This window comes from Cebus imitator, unplaced genomic scaffold (genome assembly GCF_001604975.1).
Source record: "Cebus imitator isolate Cc_AM_T3 unplaced genomic scaffold, Cebus_imitator-1.0 Scaffold79, whole genome shotgun sequence".
Lineage (NCBI taxonomy): Eukaryota > Metazoa > Chordata > Mammalia > Primates > Cebidae > Cebus > Cebus imitator.
The window spans coordinates 8,181,250-8,197,407 of NW_016107394.1; the positions used below are offsets into that span (position 1 = coordinate 8,181,250).

General features: G+C 36.5%; 2 protein-coding genes across 7 annotated transcripts in view; one reads left to right on the forward strand and one right to left on the reverse strand.

Annotated features, from left to right (window-relative positions):
- Positions 1 to 1,462, reverse strand: part of CEP126 (centrosomal protein 126) — a 102,294-nt gene extending 100,832 nt beyond the window's left edge. For 5 of the 6 annotated variants that reach the window (XR_001826619.2, XM_037740159.1, XM_017533083.2 and 2 more), the window contains exon 1: positions 221 to 1,462. Coding sequence is in view for 4 of the 6 variants with exons in the window: in XM_017533083.2 (XP_017388572.1) it covers positions 221 to 348 (128 nt within the window). In the remaining 2 variants the exon portion in view is untranslated. The remainder of the gene's footprint in view (positions 1 to 220) is intronic. The other variant, XM_017533084.2, reaches the window with a different exon arrangement.
- The window catches only part of ANGPTL5 (angiopoietin like 5), a 24,142-nt gene continuing 7,992 nt past the window's right edge, over positions 9 to 16,158 (forward strand). The window contains exons 1-7 of the mRNA XM_017532835.2: positions 9 to 222; positions 7,219 to 7,374; positions 7,945 to 8,089; positions 9,332 to 9,435; positions 10,288 to 10,381; positions 12,420 to 12,520; positions 14,270 to 14,390. Of these exons, the coding sequence (XP_017388324.1) occupies positions 7,279 to 7,374; positions 7,945 to 8,089; positions 9,332 to 9,435; positions 10,288 to 10,381; positions 12,420 to 12,520; positions 14,270 to 14,390 (661 nt within the window). The 5' untranslated portion in view covers positions 9 to 222; positions 7,219 to 7,278. The remainder of the gene's footprint in view (positions 223 to 7,218; positions 7,375 to 7,944; positions 8,090 to 9,331; positions 9,436 to 10,287; positions 10,382 to 12,419; positions 12,521 to 14,269; positions 14,391 to 16,158) is intronic.

Sequence of the window (16,158 nt, forward strand, 5' to 3'; positions counted from 1 at the left end):
AGGATAACAGAGTGGTGGGGGAAGCAGCCACAGAATTGGATAAAATGATATAATTTCAGGTCTAAGGTGAGCCGCGTCAGTTGCTAAAGCAAATATCTGTACTAAGATGACTTGCTAGTTTTGATCACCCTGCGTCAAAGGTAATGGGAATCTAATTGGAAAAAAGATGGGCCCCGGTTTCAACATCGCTACACTGGCAGCCACAAGCTGGGAAGGATACAGGTAACCGCTAGGTCGGTGATGCCCGCCGCTCTCCCGAGGGCCAAGGCAGGCTCTGTCGAAGTTGTTCGATGATTCAGTGCCCAGTCCCCCGATCGCGCTCCGGGCTCCGGGCCTCCCAGCCAGCATCCTTCACCTCAGCGCCGCCTCCTCGATCGCCCCCAGCGCCTCCCTCATGGCAGCTCTGGCTTCCTCCTCCTCCTGCTCTGCCCCTCCCTACACTCCGTCTCTCAGGCTGCGCGTCACGGAAGGGTTGGCCGCGATAGCCCTAGCTCCCGCGCAGCGGCACCGGTGCCTGTAGTCGCGATGGCAGCTGAGGCAGGGGCGACCTCGCCTGGCAATAGCAGAGGGGGCAGCATCAACCCCGCAGCCGCCATCTTGATAACCAACCGACGCTGCGTCCTTGACAACGGAAACCTGGGTGGAGCTACAGGGCGGGGCGGGACGATGTGCCTGAGGCAGCCAATCGCAGGCGCCGGCGGCCCCGCCAGCTTCTAGTGGCCTGTGGCAACCTGGGCATCCCTAGGGACCTGCGTTATTGCGGGTGGGGTGAGCTGAGTGGTGTTTCAGAGCCTGATCCAGTTCTAGCCACTTTTTATGAGTGTTTCTGTGGCAGTATTGACAGCGACGAAAGACAAGGAGATGTGAAATCCCCAGATGCACGCAATTGCCACCGGGAGGATTCTGCAATGATTGTCTGGGGGATAATTTGGAGTTGAATTTGTTAAACTACTGAATCCTGTTGTGACATTTTGAGTTGTGAGTCTTTCAGTGGCATCACTATCCCCAAACACTGTCTGTTTAAAATGTTTTTGTGAAGTAGAAATTTTCCTTCTCTGCATTCTCTCATCCACTCGGTAATGCTTCTGGCATTCCCCCTCTGCAGTCGTCTTCCTTGCCTTTGCCCTACTTATAAGGTCTACATTTCAAAGCCTCCTAATGGTTCTTGCCTTGCTGCCAGATTCTGGAAATGGACCATCACAGCAAACCTAGCAATCACTTGGGAAGATATGCCAAAAGAGAGCATCGCATCAAAATGGTTTTGGGAAGTAGGGAAAATTAAGTGGACTTTTGAGCCACTGGTTTAATGGCTATGCAAGTGAAAATTTTGAAAAAGGCTCAATCTGATTGTTGGAGCCTAATGTAAATGCACATGTAAATTCTGACAGTATTTCAGTGTTTTCTTGGGAAAATTCCCAGATTGGAAGCAGAATGTACAGACCAAATAAAGATCATTCACCCACCATTCTAATGTCTTTGCCTTTGTGAATTAATTTGTTCATTTTTAGAGTTCAAATAATAAACTTTTCCAGTTGAAAGTATTTAAAACAATCTTTGCAAACGTCGTTGCAATGACTCAAATTGGAGTGTACTCCGGGGACAAATTTTAAAGTGCCACAATAAATCCAGTTTCGATTTAAGACACAAAACACATTAAGTCTCTACGCTAACAGGATAAAATATACAATTCTGACACAAAAACCTAAATGTATACAATTGGACACTTCACTATCTTGGCAAGGTTTTAATTGGCCTACCCACAGGCAATGGCCTTGATTCTATTCCCAAGGCTGTCATCCCAAGTTTGTCTCCCCATGGCTGATCTGAGCAAAGAAGGGCAGTGCAAAGTACAGATGAGTAATGGAATGTTAGGGTTGCTATTTGGAGTATTTAGGCATGATTAGCACTGCTTTGTGGCTTCATATATTAGCACTAAGAAGCATAATTTGATTTCTCAGTGCCTACAAATCCTTGCTTATGTTAATTTTAAAAAAGTAATTTATAAATCTAGAAAGGAGAAGAAAAGGTTACAGCCTGAAGCCTAGAGAGGCAGGTACTTTGAAGGAGGAGAGGCTGAGGTGGGAGATTTATGCTGAAAAAGTTGGCTAACCATGCATAATTCATAGGTTATAGGAGAAGCTATGAATATTTTTGAAGGTAGTTCTGATGCATGTGTATTGAACAAACATGAATGTAACATATAATTCATGTTCATTTTGGCCTAGAGATTTAACACTTAACTGCATTACAATTATGCCCTATTATGTCTAAATTTTTTAGAACACAAAGACTCTTAAGAGAGCAGTGGCCTTAGACCACCCAGAACTACCTCATGGTTGGTGCTCTTCTTATCAGAGAAAGTTATTGAAATCAGTCTCTTGTCCAACCAAAGCTGTAGTTATGGCTTGTGGAACAGGAGTCAGTTAGTCAGTGTCTGGTGGTGAGCTACCTTGTTTTACTATCGCTTATCTCAAGGCCAGTGTTTGTTTAACCTGCTAGAGAAAAACAGAAACATTGTGGCAGTTAAAACATAGTTTATTCTTTAAGTGTAGGGGTGCATGACTTAACCCTTGCCTGGGATGGCCTTAGGTCCTATTTGTAATTTGATACCTTATTGCCACCAAGCATCTGTTTTGCCAGTCTTATGATCTCTATTTTAACATTAATGCTGGTCAGCTGTGCCTAAACTACAACAGAAAGAGGATATAATGAGGCATATCTAACTTCTCATCCTATTACAGCAGGGAGCTCAGTTTTAACATTTTCTCAGGGTCTTCTTGGCCAAGAGGGGTTCTATTCGGTCAGTGGGGGGGTTAGGATTTTATTTCAGTTTAGACTTATATAATTATTCTTCATTCAAATATCGTTTTACAGTAACAACCAAGAAGAAAAGAAATATCAAACAATGTTGCCAGCTTTAAAAAAAAATAATAGGTTGTTTTGACCTTTAAGTTCTTTATTTCTTCAAAATATTAAGCAGGCTTTCCACTTTCTATTTAAGTTGTATAGTCCTAGATTCTTTTAGACAGGCAGGGCCCAAGGGGCTCTGAACATTGTGACCCTTGATTTTGTCATGACACTTTTGTCAGTGTTACTTATGGGAAGAGACTTTAGGATTAGATATTTGGATAATAAAAAAATTGTGGATTTTATAAATTTTATTTCTTGACAGGAAAGGCAATTGTGATTCAAGCATTAAAGAAGAATATTGCACTAAAATCCCTATATCTTATCAGAAGGGGCACCTGAGTTGCATATATTATATTCTTTCACTTTCACACTTTGAAACCATAAAACAATGCCTTCTTTTGTTAAGGAAATATACATTGAGCGCCTACTATGTGCTAAGCACTTTCTAGGTGCTAGGGATACAGTGAATAAAACTTCAAAGTCCTTATGTTCATGAAGCTTATATTTATTTTTCTTCCCCACTAGAACATATTAGGGTAGTGAAAAGTGCTATATGGAGAGTGGGATAGTGGAGGGGGATAGAGACCAATGTCAGTCCTATCTGTGAGAGAGTGCTCAGGAAAGGCCCCCAAAGAAGGGAAATGAGGACAGGCGCCTGAATGAAGGAAAGAGGTTGCCATTCAAGTGTCTGGATGAAGAATAAAGGCACGGGGGCTGTGAGTACAAAAGGCTGTGAGGACAGAATTGTAGTGTTGTGCTCAAAGAACAGCACAAGACCACTGTGGCTGGAATAGAGAGGTAGGGTGTATTAGGCAGTTCTCCCATTGCTATAAAGAAATACCAGAGATTGGGTAATTTATAAAGAAAAGTGGTTTAATTGGCTCATGGTTCTGCAGGCTGTACAAAAAGCATGGCAGCATTTGCTTCTGGAAAGTCTTTAGGGAGCTTTTTACTCATGGTAGAAGGAAAAGTGGAAGCAGGCTCTTACATGGCAGGAGCAGGACTGAAAGAGTGGGAGGTGTCACACACTTTTAAAACAACTGGATCTCATGAGAACTCACTATCATGAGAACAACATCAGTGGGGAAATTCACCCTCATGATCCAATCATATTCCATCAGATCTCACCTCCAACATCGGGGGTTACAATTCTAACATCAGATTTGGATGGGGAGGCCAGGCATGGTGGCTCACGTCTGTAATCCCAGCACTTTGGGAGCTGAGGCAGGTGGGTCACTGGAGTTCGAGACCAGCCTGGCCAACATAGTGAAACCCCATTTCTACCAAAAATACAAAAATTAGCTGGACATGGTGGCAAGTGCCTGCAATCCCACCTACTTGGTAGGCTGGGGCAGGAAAATCACTTGAACCTGGCAGGCAGAGGTTGCAGTGAGCCAAGATTGTGCCATTGCATTCCAGTTTGGGTGACAGAGCAAGATTCCACCTCAAAAAAAAAAAAAAAAAAAGATTTGTGCTAGGACACAGATCCAAACCATATTATGGGGAAGTGTGTGAACAGATGAGATTGGAGAAGTACACGGCCCAGATTTAGAGGGGACTTGTATGTAAAATCTAACTTTCAAAGGAGGGAAATCTGTTGAAGAGTTTTGATTAGAAGAGTAACACATTTTATTTAACCTTTAAAGAGACCCTCTAGTTGTTGCAGGGAAAATCAGAGTATAGGAGATAAGACCAGAAACAATGAGGATAGTTAGAAAATTATCAGTGCAGGGTGGGTGAGATATGGTGGAGTTGGACTGGGATGGTAGCAATGGAGGTGGCAAGAAGTGTTTACAATTTGAACCTTGAGCCAGTAGGATGTGTTGATGGATGGTTGCAGTAAGTGAGAGAAGAAGTCAAATGTAACTCTCAGATTTGGAGCTTGAACGATTGGATAAAGTGTATTGCCATTACTAAGATGGGAAAGAATAGGTAGGGGCAGAATAAGAAATAAGAATTAGGCTTCAAACATGTTAAATGTGAGATGTCTATTAGATATGCAATTTCATTAATGTGGTGTCATAAACTGATTTACAAAGGAAACAAATAATAACCACTTTATGGTTATAAAGCATATTCTCATAGCTTATCTACTTTGAATATTATTTTTTAAACCTCTAGAACAGAAATTAAACAGAATTTATTTGAGCAAAGAATGATTTATGAATTGGGCAGCACCCAGAACCAGAAGAAGTTCAGAGAGCTCCACCCAGCAGCATGAGCAGCAAGCTTTTATAGGACACAGAAGCAAAGCAGAGGAATCATGTGATTGACACAGCTAGGTGTTTATCATATTTGGGCATGCTCTGATTTGTTGGCTGCCTATGATTTGTTGAAACTCAGCTATTTGTTACAAAAAATATATTCGTAAGTCAGGCTGCAGTTTGCTACAGAGGAACTCAAAGTACAGAGACAGCCTTGGGCAATGGCCTCCTTCTTATTTAATTCAACAAGTATTGCAACCATGTGGCAGCTTTGATGGACAATTTTTTGTGCTTTTGCTCTTGTCTTGGCTGAGGCTATGTTTTTTTTCCATCTTCTGCTGAAGTATTTTCTTGCTCAAATAAGAATTTCCTGATTTGGTCTCTGGGCAAGCTGTGAAAGAACAAAGAATTTTAACATCTGGCCGATTTAAAGTTCTGCCAACTTCTGCTAAAGTTCTGCCACTTTCACTTCAATTTTATAAGGCTTCAACTGGAAATTTAAGATTAAAACATACGTATTTGTGTACTAATATAAATTATAAAGGTCATCAATATCGTCAGCAATGTTACATATATTAATCATTTAATCCATACAACAATTTCCATAATACAAAGGAGGCAGCTGAGCTGTGCCAATATTAGGTAACTTTGTCCAAGATTCCAGGGAAAGGAAGTGTTGAAACTAATCTTTAAATTAGGCAATCTGGTCTCGGGGTGGCACTCCCAACCATCTCATACTGTCTCACTGGAGAAACTCTGAGAAAGTGATTGCCACAAATAAGATTGTTTAGGTTTAAATAGTAGGTGGTAAGAAAGTCAAGTCAGAGAACAGATAATTATTTTAACCTGTTTCTTCATTAAGATATTTGATGCCAGGTGCAGTGGCTCACGCCTGTAATCCCAGCACTTCTGGGGGCCGAGGCAGGTGGATCACGAGGTCAAGAGATCAAGACCATTCTGGGCAATATGGTGAAACCCCGTCTCTACTAAAAATGCAAAAATTAGCTGGGCGTGGTGGCGCGCCCCTGTTACTCCCAGCTACTCGAGAGGTTGACGCAGGAGAATCGCTTGGACCCGGGAGTCGGAGGTTGCAGTCAGCTGAAATCATACCACTACACTCCACCTGGGTGACAGAGCAAGCCTCCATCTCAAAAGAAAAAAAGCAGAAAGTACACAAATCAATGACCTTAAACTAAGAACAGATGAAACCCCATCTCAAAAAAAAAAAAAAAAAAAAGAAAATATTTGAGTGCCTCTATGTATCAGGCATTGTACTAGTAATATAAAAACTATGGTAGCTCTCAGATTAGGAAAGGAGATGGAGAAAATAGTATTTTGAACCAGAGCAAGATGCAGGAAAGTTTTGCCTTGCCTCTTAATTTTAGGATAATGAAGACTTAGGCACATTTGTAGAATGAAGGGAAGGAGACATTGAAAGGGAAAATTTGAAGACATTGATCTATTAACCTTCAAAGAGTGGTCATTTGCAGTAACATTATTTCTCTGATGTTCAGAATTTTTATAGTTTCAACAATACAGTTGTAAAACATACAGATTACAGTCCAAAAAAATTTGGCATTTAAAAAGTATATTTTAAGTCTGAATTATATGCTCTGGATGTCCACCTTGATCAAATTTCTACTTAGCATTTTCTAGAAATAGTTCCAAGGTAATTTTTTTCCTATTCCATCAGTCATTTCTACTTCCTTATTATGTTTTTTTTGCAAGCAGTTTGCAGTTATTGATGAATAGCTTATCAAAAGCATTTTTTTTCCAAGGCAAAAAAAGACTGGCTGCCAAAAATTAGATGAATTTATAAATTCATGCTTTATTTAATCTATCTACATTTATCATTTATTTATTTACTTATTTATCTATTTGTTGCCTATATTACAAAAGCTTGGATTCCTAATGCAGACGTGAAATGATTAAAAAGGAATTATGCAAGTTAAAATATCAGGATCGCCAGAGGCTACCTTGTTTTTCATATGAAGCATATGAAGGGTGTTGTTTCAAACGAGGGCATGGAAACTAGTAAGTATTGGCTTCTGTTTTTGTTGTACGCTTTCCAGAGATTTTTAACTGAAGACTCTATGCTCTGTAGTTCTTTCCACAGAGAGCTGACTGATATTTGAAGAAGTGTTTTCATCTATCCAAGAAAAATATGATGTCTCTAGCCCAAGCCTCACTCTTATTCTTCAATGTATGTATTTTTATTTGTGGAGAAGCTGTACAAGGTAACTGTGTACATCATTCTACGGTAAGAATTTTAGCAATATTATATTAGCTAGGAAAGCATGATTAGCTTTCAAGACATATATTAGAATTTTGAAAAGATTAATCATACTACCAAATATAATTTATGAAACAATTAAAACATTGATTTAGAAATGTTGAAAAATTGCTTAAATGTTACCATTTTTAAACTAAAGAAGCTATAAAATACTGAGGATTGACTCAACAAATTTCTTATGAAAAAATTTTAAAGATATGTCAGGCCTAGATTAAAAACTAGCCTACAACTTTTTGATGAAATATCTGGTGGGTAATAAAAAATCACTTTGCTTAAAAAAAAAGCTGTTCCACAACTTTCATATTTCAAATATCGTCCTGTGAGTGACTACCTAGGAAATTAAGAAACTGGTTCATTAGGTTTTATTTACTCATCAGGTTTATTTGTGGAAGTTTAAATTAAACAGCTCATTTTTCTCTGATAAGCCTTGCCTTTCCTGAAATCTAAGCTTTTCCCTATAGTCTTCTTATTTATTATGTATTAGGTCATACAACATGTTTAAGGTATTTTTTCTTATTTTTATTTTTTAATGTAAAGGACTCTCCAGTAGTTAACATTGTAGAAGATGTATCTAATGCAAAAGATGGAAGTAAAAGTAATGATACTGTTTGTAAGGAAGACTGTGAGGAATCATGTGATGTTAAAACAAAAATTGCACGCGAAGAAAAGCATTTCATGTGTAGTAAGTATTAAAATAAACACAATAATAAGGTTACATAATTTATTTTTTTTAGGGTACACGTTGAAAAGTTCTACACATCCTGATCATTCTAGGCCAGAATTTTATTTGTCTTTATTGTTTGGCAAATAATAGCTGCTTAATAAATATCTGGTAAATGAATGGATCCTTTTCCCATGTAGCTAATTCTGTGTGTAGCACAAGGGTCTCAGGCTTCTCAAATAAATGAGTGGGGCTCTAGGCCTATTAAGACAGATGTCTAAATTCAGGAAAAAACTAATAGAAAGTGAGAGACTAAAAATAAAAAAAGAGAGATGAAGCTGAGTGAGGTAGAATTTAAAATATCAAGATTTATTAATGTGATTCTATTGCTGGTGGAAAGAAATTTAGAAGGAAAATACATTTGTAAAGAATAACATATGTAATAATGCGGGGGCCCTTTTGTTATAGAGGGCATCATTATTGCTATCTTGGGTAAAACTCGCATAGGTTCTGAGAGATACAGGTAGTCCATGTTTATTTCCTAATTTTGATGGTTGTTTTATTAGAAATGTCTTTGGTGTAAGAACTACACACTGAGATAGCATGGTGGTACATCATGGCAACATGGTCTCAGAGGCATTAGGAAAAAGTTATTTGTACTGCTATTGCAACTTTTCTATAAGAAATTTTCTTTTAAAATAAAAACATTTTTAAAAGGAAAATGTATAGTAAATGCTTAGTCAGAAACCAAATAACCAAAATCTTTGACTAAGATTTATTTTGTGTATGTATATGCATGTGCTAGCAATTTAATTAAATACAAATATAATATTAATAGAAAAATTAAAATAAAGATGTAGTTTTAAAATTAACTGCCTGGTATAAAATTGTTACCATTAACTTTCTTATATAATAAGGATTGATAAATCCCATACCTCCTGCCTCTGTATTTCTCATCTTATAAAGTGAGACTTTATAATCAGAACATTGTCTCTTAATAATAACAGATTAATTATTCTGGGTAATCTATATTAGTAGGAAGCATAGTTTCATTAAGAAGTATTGAGACAATCATTTCCTTGGTTAATCCTGAGTTAAACAAAATGTATACTAACTCAAATATGTAATTCTGAGTATTAAGATAAACTGAGATATTACTGAGTTAACATACATATCCAAAATCATGTAAAATGCACTGTTTTTCACTGTAATAATTTTCCACAACAATATAATATTTAACAGTCACTTTTTATTATGGTTAAGGAAATTTACAAAGTTCTATTGTTTCCTACACAAGAAGTACCAAAAAACTACTAAGAAATATGATGGATGAGCAACAAGCTTCCTTGGATTATTTAACTAATCAGGTACAGATGTTTTAATATTGCATCGTTATTGCATGTGCACTTTGATGTATAGTTAGCTGGAGGTATAATTTTTTTTTAATGCATTCATGTTCAGACCTCTATTTAGCACATACTATGTTAGAGGCACCATAGTAAGCTCCAGGCAAACAAAAAGCAATAAAAAAGTTGCCTTTCATTCAAGGGATATGCAGTCTAGTGGAGCATTAAAATGTATTGAAAAAATTGTGGTTGTTATTAGAATGGCACAAAATGGAACTCTCAGATGCCAGAAAGCTTCCTGGAGGAGAAAGTCTGTGAACTGTCATGAAGGATGAATAAATGTTTTAAAAGTCATAAAAGTTGGATAAGGAGAGGAGGACATTCCATTCTGAGGAGACTTCTTGGAGTTGGTGCAGGGTGGAGTGTCTGGTGAGGCTGAGTATTTAAGGAAAGCTGACTATAGGAATAGTCAGGAACCAAATCATATGACACCAAGGAGCCACTGCAGTGTTTAAGCAGGGAAATGCCACAATCTGATCAACAACTTGTGCGGCGAATGACTTGAGGAAGAGCCAAGGGAGGAGGTAAGAAACTACAGCAATAGTTTGGGCAAGGTATGAAAGACAGATGTGCAAGAGCAGCCAAAGGCAGAAATAGGGGTAGATAAAATCAATGTTAAGGAGGTAGATACTATAACATTTAATGATTGCTATTTAGTTTTGCCTTTATTCTTTGTTAAAGCAGTAAGAAATCAATCTAGAAGAATGAAATACATAATCACTATTATGTATTTCAGAGCTGGGTTTATATGAGGCTTACAGATGGCAATTTCTTCAAATATAAATTTACTTAAATGTGTATGCATGTGTTTAGGTTAACGAGCTCATGAATCGCGTTCTCCTTTTGACTACAGACGTTTTTAGAAAACAACTGGATCCTTTTCCTCACAGACCAGTTCAGTCACATGGTGAGAACTTTGGTATTGCAGCCTTTTCATGTTTGTCTTTCACTGCTTAAAATTTTCCTGGACAGGTCGATGCATTTAAAAGTTTTGTTTAAAAAATACAGCTCACCATTCTCTAACAGACTGGAGGGCTAATACCTGCGATTAAGCAAATTTCACCACACAGTGTGAACTTTCTTAAAATGGGAAGCTTTTTCAAGCATTTGAAAGCCATGGCTGTATAAAGATACCCTGAAACTGTTGAAAATAGCATAGCTTTCTGTAGCTTTATTCTGGGATCCCAGTTTACATCTTATTAATAATTCATCTTCAGATAGAAAAGAAAGTTTCAAAGTTCCTCCCACCTATAAAAAATGTTTCTGACATGCTTGAAAAGTTTCAAATTGAGGCATAAAATTTGAAAGGAAAGAGAAATGTAAGACAAGAATAAACTGAAAGTTAGCACTTTTTATACCAAAATACAGAATATTAATTCCTAGAGGCTTGGGCTTTTAAGAAAAATGCCCTATAAATTTTAGAAGTATGACTTTATCCCAGAACATTTCAAGCAAATAAATATTATTGAGGGCCTAGAAAATGATCTTCATGTTCTTCTTCGAAGAAGATAACTAACAGTGCCTGAAAATCTTCTACGTAGTAGGTAGGAAGACAGGCACTTTCTCACGTTATTTTGTTATAAAAAATTAGTTTATTATATCTCATTTATTTCCCATAACTGCCCCAAAGCAGGTATAATGTGGTAGTCAGGAGCATGGCTTCTGATGTCAGAATCATTGGTTTCAAATTTCTGACCTGTTGCTCTCTTGATATGTTTTCTCATCAGCAAACTGATAGCACCTACCTCTTATAGTTGAAGTGAGGATTAAATGAAAAAATACAGTAAAGTCTCTTAAAATATTGCCCGATGCATAGGAAGAGCAATACAAAGGCTTGCTGTGATCGAGACCATCAGATAAGAAATATCCAGCCCAGAAATATCAAAATAACCTGTTCACTTTAATTTGAAAGATAATGATAAAGCAGATGCTTCAACCCAGATCAGTCCTTCAGTGTGAACTTCTATCATGTCTCTGAGCATAAAGTCATTATAAGACTGTCTCTTAACAGTTAAGGACACTGGCAACAAATCTATGTATCCTGGAGATGAAGGGAAAAGCAAATGACTTTTTATAGCTAACTTTTTGTACATGGCTTTTTCTGCATTGTTTGGGTGTACTGGGCATGATGGTAAGTGCTTTATGTAATACCTTACTATGTAAATGGTTAGCATAACACTATGAAGTAAAGTGTTAGGAGTAGAATAGGATGTTAAGGCAGGCATTTGGATAATGGACACTCTAAGGGCTGAATTTATTTCATTTATAAAAGACGCTACAGAGTAGAGTATCTTCCAGAAAATGTAATATCTGTATCCACATACACATGTTTACAATCCTGGGGAGATGAGTGCTTTGGAGAAGGTAATTACGGGGTGCTATAGTTCTAATTGTTGTAAACAGAGTAGGCTCTAACCTCAGGCATAATTTCTTGGTGGAGAAAGTGATTTCCCCGTTTCTTCCTTTGGCTACTGGTATTAGTGGTCCCAAACACATCAGTCTCTGAAGTTGGGAATAAAGTGGTGAAAGATGTGACTGTGGTGCTTCATCTGCTTATTCCTTTCAATTTTCTCCTCCCTATTCACACAGATTTCCTTTACACATTATATCTTCTAAGATAAACCTAAATTTCTAAAAGGGCATTATTTATTGGTAAAGAGAATGTGTAATTATAAAATATGTTTAATAAGTGTAGATCCCAAATGAAAATTTTAAACAGTATAGAAAATTTATCACTAACAGTCATATTATAAGTGAAGGCTTATTGCAGCATAAATTCTTTAATCCCTTATATTTTCTTCTTATTTCTAAAATTGTGATCATTTTTCATTTTGAAGTTAAAATAATATTTTTAATAGAAATGATAATAGCACAATCAATAGTAAAATGATTACCTTAAATATACACTTGAAAATAATCCCAATTAAATAATTTTCCTTTTCTAGGTTTAGATTGCACTGATATTAAGGATACCATTGGCTCTGTCACTAAAACACCGAGTGGTTTATACATAATCCACCCAGAAGGATCTAGCTACCCATTTGAGGTAAAGTTTTCCCTTATTATGTGAGATAAGATAAATATCCAACCAATTTAATTTATATTAAAATTTAAATTGTTTTAATATTTTTTCCTGGAAATTTTTAAATAAATTAGGTAAAGTTCTAGTTTCAAAATTTTGGTTTTGTAGAATTCTAATGCCCAAAACATGAATTAGTAAAAGAGCTAGAGTCTGTCTTTCCCATTTCTATTTGTGTTTCCATGGTTACACTCTTTAAAGTAAACCCATTTGATGTAAAAGCTTATTATTATCCTTATAATAGGCAGCACTATAGCAGGCAGAACTATGCAATATAAATACTTGCTTGCTTTAATTAGCCTTTGGATATTAGAAAATAATAATGTGCTTTGCCTTGGAGCTTACTAAAAACACTTTTGACTTCCCTTCTTGTATATGGTTATAATTTCTTTTGATGATAGATGGTTTTATGTGATCATATAAGAAATTAACAATTTAAAAACCCTTTCAGTGGGGTGCAAGGCAGATTGAGAAGCTGATTCATTCTGAAATTGATAAAATAAATTACTCTTATGTCTATCATTAGTAGTTTCTGCAAGGATATCTAACAGAAATTTCTATTGGAGACTATCCATATTGATGAAATATATTTTTGTGTGTTAATAATATTTATATAAATAATATATATATATAAATATATATATATATATATTTCCATGGACACTTCTTTGTGCAGAAGAAAGTTTATGATACTTATACCTTATTGATAGTCTTTATTGCATAATAAAGTCATTTTTTTCCTAAGTAGATTCTACTAATTTCTCTTCTTAGAGCTACTACCATTATTTTATATAAAATCTATTGACAAGATGTCAAAAAATTGGAAATTAGGTGGGAAATAGTTTTAAAATTACCTAAATTACTTCAGCTACAGATTCAAAACTGGATCTGAACAGATGTGGAAAAGGAAGGCTTCTAATTTTGTGAAGAGTGGGATGCTTAATCACCTATTTTGTGGGAAAGTGCTGGTTTCTTAACTTCCTCCACAATGCCTTTTCTCTGTCTCAATGCGGGAAGTTTCCGATGGAGATTTTTGCTCTGATTTCTTCCCTATATTACTTCTATGGGACCCCTACAGGGGTCCTTTTAAGGGGCATTTTACACAGCATCAACAGATGTGCCTATGAGCACCTGCCAAGTGGGTACAGATCATGCCTTTCTCTCTGAAAATGCTAGTCTGAACACAGGCCTTCCAGGCTTGTGGGAGAAAAGAGCAAAGACAAGCACATGAACATCTTTCTCTCTCTCTCTCTCTCTCTCTCTCTCACACACACACACGCACACACACACACACACACGTGTTTTAATTCAAAAGTTTAGTTTATAAAGATATACATTGCTCTGCCACATCAGAGCAATACTGTTATACAAACTGAAGACTATTTATAAAGTTGAGAAGTAAAAGGATAACCTTAAAATATTGCAAATACATATTTTTAAAAATGATTGTTATAGGGACTGTAATTAGGTTAGTTACAAATTTCTTTTATAATAAACAGTATTATTTAGGTTAATTACAGGATTATTTTATAATAAACAGTATTATTATTTCTAGAGATATAAATCAATCTGAATAAATTAATGGCATAGGATTGCATTGAAAACTCAGTGGCAGTATCTTCTCTTTGTCTAGGTTTAAGGATGAAGCATGAATGGTACATTATCAAATACTAAAAATAATAGTGTATATTTTGGTCTTTTCTGTGCTGGTTTTAGGTAATGTGTGACATGGATTACAGAGGAGGTGGATGGACTGTGATACAGAAAAGGATTGATGGGATAATTGATTTCCAGAGGTTGTGGTGTGATTATCTGGATGGATTTGGCGACCTTTTAGGTTAGTTTTTTTGTATTTCTACTCTATATTTTTTACTCTTTTTGATATTATATCTATAGAGTCTCTATTGGTCAGATCTTTAGTAAAGAGCAGATGCTTGCAAATCTCAAAATATGCTTAAATCACCCTCTTTTCATATGCTAAATTTTTGAAATAAGTAGATCGTCAGTTGAGATCTGGAAATCTTTATTAGGTGAAATAAAGATTTATCTGGTGAAATGTGATTTGAGTGAAAATTCTAAATTAGATATGTATTATGTATCTACTATGGACCCAGCAGAGTTCTGGCAGGTGCTCACCAACTACCTGCAGAATGAAAAACTGAATGGGAATGTTGTTCTAGATCTTAAAATTCTTGAGATGTGTGTTGTATCTATACAAGCCAGTGAAACAGCGAAATACAGTATGTGCTTATGCAAATTCAGATTATTTAAACTGAGCATATTATTAAAATGTCAGTAAACATCATTATGTTCAAAATTTGAAAATTACAACCCTAGATGAATGTAAAATCTGTTTACATTATTGCTGCATGGCAGCATCTCTTTTGCTGGTAAACAGAAACACCAATATTTCTGGACTTTGCAGAGTTTTACATTAGTTGGAACTTCTGCCAGTGAGTTTGTGAATGTTTATGCTATTTTAACAGTTACTGTTTTTATAATTTTAAATCTTTAACCTCTCATAATAATGTCATCCAAGGATTCAGTAAGTGGTGGTGTTAGTCCTAGTGTTAAAAAGCAACTGCATGCCAGTGATTTTAGAAGCCATTTGGCTTATACCCAGGTAACTGCCATGCTGTGGAGTGTAGTTAATATATTTGCGTTTTCTCAGCATTGCTTCTTGATTTTCCATTGAGTGTTTCTCTTGAATTAAATAGTTATATGTCCACATACAGGTTTTGAATTGCCATCTTCCTTTCTTCAAGTTTATTTCTATGGGGAAAGAATATGAGTTTTGACTAACTAGGTCTTCAGGCAGATATACTGCATGCAGGTTGAGCCTGCTTTTTACTAATGTGTTTTGAAAACAAATTTGGGGCCCGACATAGTGGCTCAGGACTGTAATCCCAGCACTTTGGGAGGTTGAGGCAGATGGATTGCTTGAGGCCAGGAGTTCAAAACCAGGGTGACCAACATGTTGAAACCATGTCTCTATAAAAATACAGAAGATGGATTCACAGCCGAATTCTATCAGAGGTACAAAAAGGAGCTGGTACTATTCCTTCTAAAACCATTCCAAGCAATAGAAAAAGAGAGACTCCTCCCTAACTCATTTTATGAGGCCAGCATCATCCTGATAAAACCTGGCGTAGACACAACTAAAAAAGAAAATTTCAGTTCATTATCCCTGATGAACATCAGTGCAAAAATCCTCAATAAAATATTGGCAAACCAAATCCAGCTGTACATTAAAAACCTTACCCACTATGATCAAGTCAGCTTCATCCCCGGGATGCAAGGCTGGTTCAACATATGAAAATCAATAAACGTAATCCATCACATAAACAGAACCAATGACAAAATCCACATGACTATCTCAGTAGATGCAGAAAGGACCTTCAATAAATCTCAACACCACTTCAGTCTTAAAACACTCAATAAACTAGGTATTGATGGAAAGTATCTTAAAATAATAGGAGCTATTTATGTCAAACCCACAGCCAATTTCATACCGAATGGGCAAAACCTGGAAGCATTCTTTTTGAAAACTGGCACAAGACAAGGATGCCCTCTCTCATCACTCCTATTCAACATAGTATTGGAAG